Source organism: Oncorhynchus nerka, linkage group LG2, assembly GCF_034236695.1.
Source record: "Oncorhynchus nerka isolate Pitt River linkage group LG2, Oner_Uvic_2.0, whole genome shotgun sequence".
NCBI classification, from domain to species: Eukaryota; Metazoa; Chordata; class Actinopteri; order Salmoniformes; family Salmonidae; genus Oncorhynchus; species Oncorhynchus nerka.
This window is the reverse complement of record NC_088397.1, coordinates 100,673,585-100,679,163: the sequence shown is the minus strand read 5'-3', so window position 1 is coordinate 100,679,163 and position 5,579 is coordinate 100,673,585. Positions and strand designations below refer to the sequence as shown.

The 5,579-nt window shown below is 41.0% G+C and overlaps 1 protein-coding gene across 1 annotated transcript; it reads left to right on the top strand.

Annotated features, from left to right (window-relative positions):
- Positions 1-1,134: 1,134 nt before the first annotated feature.
- barx1 (BARX homeobox 1) lies at positions 1,135-4,588 on the top strand. Its single transcript, XM_029688423.2, has 4 exons — positions 1,135-1,760; positions 3,095-3,386; positions 3,673-3,757; positions 3,901-4,588. The coding sequence occupies exons 1-4, from the start codon at positions 1,553-1,555 to the stop codon at positions 4,066-4,068; spliced, it is 753 nt and encodes a 250-aa protein (XP_029544283.2). The 5' UTR covers positions 1,135-1,552; the 3' UTR covers positions 4,069-4,588.
- The last annotated feature ends 991 nt before the right edge of the window (positions 4,589-5,579 follow it).

Sequence of the window (5,579 nt, the reverse complement as noted above, 5' to 3'; positions counted from 1 at the left end):
GTGGTAGAGTGAGGCAGTGGTATAGTGTGGTAGTGGTATAGTGAGTTAGTGTGGTAGTGGTAGAGTGAGGTAGTGGTAGAGTGAGGTAGTGGTATAGTGTGGTAGAGGTAGAGTGGTATAGTGTGGTAGTGGTATAGTGAGGTAGTGGTAGAGTGAAGTAGTGGTATAGTGTGGTAGTGGTATAGTGTGGTAGTGGTATAGTGAGGTAGTGGTAGAGTGAGGTAGAGGTAGAGTGGTATAGTGTGGTAGTGGTAGAGTGAGGTAGTGGTATAGTGAGGTAGTGGTAGAGTGAGGTAGTGGTAGAGTGAGGTAGAGGTAGAGTGGTATAGTGTGGTAGTGGTAGAGTGAGGTAGTGGTAGAGTGAGGTAGTGGTAGAGTGAGGTAGAGGTAGAGTGGTATAGTGTGGTAGTGGTAGAGTGAGGTAGTGGTAGAGTGAGGTAGAGGTAGAGTGGTATAGTGTGGTAGTGGTAGAGTGAGGCAGTGGTAGAGTGGTATAGTGTGGTAGTGGTATAGTGTGGTAGTGGTAGAGTGAGGTAATGGTAGAGTGTGGTAAGTGGTAGAGTGAGGTAGTGGTAGAGTGAGGTAGTGGTAGAGTGAGGTAGTGGTAGAGTGAGGGATTCATCTTATTGAACCAAACAAAGAGATTGATGCTCCTCTGGCCATCAGTACATATTTCTACACACTTTTGCATGACCTGATTTGTTGATGTATTTGGGTGTGTGACTGAATTGCATGTCTATAAATAGATTCCAAAATATATCTTTTTATATTTATTTGATCAAAATCTTTACTTTCTACCCCTAAAAAATTGAACATTTATTGTAAATGCATTTCAAAGACGTATATACGCCATGGGCCCTTCAAATGGACGAGCATTCCTTTCCTTCAACATTGTGCACAATAAATCCTTCTCTCTCTCGCTCTCTTTCTTCCTCAGAGTAGGGAGGTAGGCTAATTTGGCCTAACCAAATTTCGTAATTTGTTTAAAGAATTATTTTAGCATGCAAATTCATGTTAATCGATGTTTCCTTCCTCTCGGTCTGAGAGACTGGCTGGTCTGAAGAGAGGAGGGGCATAGAGAGCGTACTCTTATAAACCTTCAACTGCATATCTTCCTCAATCCATAAACACGGTGATGCTAGTCTACTGGTGTAAACAGGGGTACGCTTCATTAGGCTTCTCGATATTGGCCGGAAATTAAACGTGTTGATGAAACGTTTTGGACGTTTGGTTCCATACTGAATTCGAAAGCAAAATTGGGATTCAGCAGTAAAGAAAAGTTTGGAGAAGTTTTACGTCTAAGGCGAATAGAAGAAGAGGACGCATCGGATTCTGCAACAGCAAAGGACTGGTATTTACTTCAGTGTCCATTTCAGGATGTTTTTAACTTCCTTCATCAGAGTGTCTTCTTCTCTCCCCGTGTTCTAGAATAAGGAAGGACGTATTGTTAATGTGAATGCCTGTCTCTACGGTAGAGAGAGATTAAACCCAAGGAGGAAGAAACAGTGAAGCTTTTATTGCGCTCCGCCTTTCCCGCGTGCTGAACTGAACCATGCAGCATCCCTTGGACTTGGGGGCTCACTATTATCCCCCGGAGGTTCACCCCGACCACCGCTCCCACTCACACCGCTACCGAAGCTTTATGATCGAAGAGATTCTCACCGACCACCCGGACCATAAGGTGTCTACCCCGGCAGGGGAGCTGCTCAAGTTCGGAGTACAAGCTCTGCTCTCGGCGCGGCCATACCACAATCACCTGGGTAAACTGCGATGCTTTTGGTACTAGCTTGTTTTTAGAGGGGAGATGTAGCCTACTCAACTTTGTATTCAAAATGACTCAAATTATTATATTGTATTTTCTATTAGTCTTTGTTAGTCTTCTCTTGAGGACTGCTTATGGTTTTCCACTCAAAACAACTCGTCTGTCATAAACCTAATTGTCCTAAATGGCGAGCGTAAAACATTGATTTAAAACATATTTGCATATGATTTACATTCGTTTCCTTCGTATTATTTTCTTATACAAAGTGCACAATCTAGATTATTTAAAAAATGTATGTCGAAACCTAGGCAATAGGGCAGGCTTGCCAACGGGTTCCTTTTATGCTTCCCAAAATAAGTAATCGACAAAAGTGCGTTGTAGTGCGTGCCATAGCTCAATATTCAACATACTTTTTTTGGGAAAAACAAGATTCCAATTCCATTGGACTTTCAACAAGGGTTCTATATAGTCATATAAACCGTAGTCTATCGAAATGTATAGACAAGTCTGAGTCATTTGTGAATATTTCCACTCATGGAGCGAATGGTCACACTGGGTCACCAAACTTCAGAAAAGACGATGCGGGCCGTCTTCTTCTTCTTCTTCTTCTTCTTCTTCTTGACGCAGCCAGGTCTCTACAGGGTATTGGGCTCGTGTCTATGTACAATTACCATAGTATTAGCATTTTGTTAAAGCTGTTTACATTGATTGGCCATACAATTTGTAAAACGAGGCCTTGTTTATCGAATACCACTATGTTTTGCATATCAGCAGTCATGGGCCATATGAATTTGGCTCAGGGAAATTGTATTGGTGGAGGGAAAAACAGACAAATTCAAACATTTCATGAAGTATAATAGGTTTGCTTATCAACATTTCAACCAAGTTATTACATTTCTACATTTCCTGACATTGACTGAATTTAGCATTTAATTGTTATTAATTCCAATATAATAAACTATTATAAGCATGATAATAATCAAATAATTAAAATTACATTCAACAATTAAATAATAATTATTTGTAGTAGGTCTATGTCTATAGACCTAATAAAAACAACGAAAATACATATGTATCACTACTAGTACTATACTACTACTTAAATAATATCATAATAACTCATAAACTAATATTTGTTCGTATAATTATAGAATAAAATGTTACTGTATTTATTTTAACCTATATTTTACTAGAAAATATGTAATCATCACGTAGAACCAATTAAGGAAATTGCCAAATGTGTAGCCTATAGGCGTTGTTAAATGTATTATTTCCGTGTAGGAGTTCAATGGGGGATAATCACATTTATACGTGAAATTGTTTGATTTACAGTTTTGAAGGCAGACCAATCGGGTATGCTGAAGTTCCCGATGTCGCCACTCTCCTGCTCACTGGGATCACCGTTAGGCTCCGCTCTCCTATCCGGGGCTCCGGGGCTCCACGGCGGCTCAGCTTCCCACCACCTCCCGTTGGACCTCCACCTCCGGAGCAAGCTGGAGCACGGCGGAGACGGCAACAGCAAGACCAAGAAAGGCCGCCGGAGTAGGACGGTCTTCACTGAGCTACAGCTAATGGGCCTGGAGAAAAGATTTGAGAAACAGAAGTACCTTTCAACACCAGACAGGTATTTAAATAAATTAAACCCTTCAATTAACCTTATTTATCCCCAGGGGGCTATTATTGCTGTGGGTAAAAGTGACTCGCAAATTAGTCAGATATACAACACAATAACATAGGCCTACAATCAGTCATATCTCTCTCTAAGACGGATGACACGAATGCAAGATATTGACACCAATGTAATATATATCTTAACATTTTAGATATTGACTCAAATGTTGTTTAGTGCAAGATGTGAAATTGGATTGAAATGAAAGAAAATCTCTAATTGCCACTTTGTCCCCATACAGAATAGATCTGGCTGAGTCTCTGGATCTGAGTCAACTACAAGTCAAGACCTGGTACCAGAACAGACGAATGAAATGGAAGAAAATAGTAAGTTCTTATTTCTTATTTTGAACAATATGACAAGGAGGCGAGTGGTTTTGTCCATTAACATGGTTTTATGGTAGGCCTAAACAGTTTAATTGTAGATTATGTTTTGTCGTTTTAAAACTTGAATTGTTTCTACTGTACAGGTCCTACAAGGAGGAGGATTGGAATCTCCAACCAAACCAAAAGGCCGTCCTAAGAAGAATTCCATCCCGTCGAGCGAGCAGCTTTCGGAGCAGGAGAGGTCTGGAGACGTCGACCGTCAATCGGACGGTTCCACCTCGTCACATTCAGACACTAACCAAGAGGAATAATAATGTTGGTGCTCCGACTAACTGACAACTCTCTGAAGACGTTCACCAGACGTTCATACAGCCTCTGGGATGCGTAATGGTGGTCGACGGTTGAATCGAAGTGCCTTGCCCTTGACTTCGATATTTTTGGCACTTATATAGAGAGACTGATGTTGGCCTCCCGTAGGAGAGGCGGAACTCTATTTTTATTACTAGTATCGTCCTCCAGACACTTCCTCCTTGGGACGAGGTTACTTTTTGTATGCTATTGTCACATCTTCTTTCGTAATCAATGTGTTGTCAATACCTATGCTTCCATCCGCGTCACGCCGAACTAACCGTTATGGAGCGGTTGCGGAGGGAGGGAGGGAGGGACACACATCGAGCAGTAGGTGCACTCTTTCATTGCCTCCATTCAAATGACCCACTTTACACATGCGTCTTCTGTTCTGCTTTTGTTTAGCATATTTACATGTTTTATTAGGCTATGTTTTTATTATAAGGACATTGTTGGATGTAATTAAATATTTTTTCACTTACACTTAATCGTTCTTTTATTTTTTTTATATTGAAAGGAAATTAGACCAAATTTGCTATTTCCTGCAATCACATGAGAATGTTGATGTTGTTGGCAGCTGGGAGGTAATTTTACCCCCAAAGCATTTCCATTTCCATTCACCGACACATACAGTTTATATTCCAGCGCTGTGATGTAAATCGTTTACTTGTAACATTTTACCAGTGCTACAATTTCTTTGGTAGGTAGTCCTAACATTACGCACAATTCTGCATGATATGGAGCTCTGGGTTGAGTTGAACGAAAACTAAATATGACGACCAAAACGAAAGAGGAACGTTCAATAATATTACTTTACGGTAATTTGACACAAGTATAGTCTAACGCCATTACATCAGAGGCAACTTCTCGGTTCTTCAATGTGAAGACTCAGAACTGCGATTCTCGGCCTAGAGGCAAATCCAATAGTCTAGCAATTAGTGTCGCCACTCCAATTGCACATGATACTGTCCCTGTTGCAAATATTGCAAACATAACTATCTAATCACACCTGTTTAATTAGGTAACAAATAACCCTTCTGGTTAAATTACATCTCAACTAAATGCTGGCCTTTAGACTCGGAGTGCATTGTAATTCTCTTTCAAACAATGGTGTTACCATTAGTGCAGTGTATATGCGTGAAGAACGCTCTACGACATATGTCGTTTTTCAATACAACCGAATAGTATCCTCTCTCTCATATTCCCAATGGGCCCGATTCAGACTTAGGAAATGTATGCCTTTCCTACCCATTTCTCAGTAGTTGGTATTCAGACATGCCTTATGAAGGTGTGTAATTGGCTTTGCAGGCGTGGTTCTCTTGCGTGGTTCTCTTTGCGTGGTTCTCTTGCGTGGTTCTCTTGCGTGGTTCTCTTTGCGTGGTTCTCTTGCGTGGTTCTCTTTGCGTGGTTCTCTTGCGTGGTTCTCTTTGCGTGGTTCTCTTTGCGTGGTTCTCTTGCGTGGTTCTCTTTGCGT

Coding starts and splice junctions, on each gene's coding strand:
- barx1 (XM_029688423.2), top strand. CDS start 1,553: ATGCAGCATCCCTTGGACTTGGGGGCTCACTATTATCCCCCGGAGGTT. Junction 3,387..3,672: donor TACCTTTCAACACCAGACAG/GTATTTAAATAA, acceptor GTCCCCATACAG/AATAGATCTGGCTGAGTCTC. Junction 3,758..3,900: donor GAATGAAATGGAAGAAAATA/GTAAGTTCTTAT, acceptor TCTACTGTACAG/GTCCTACAAGGAGGAGGATT.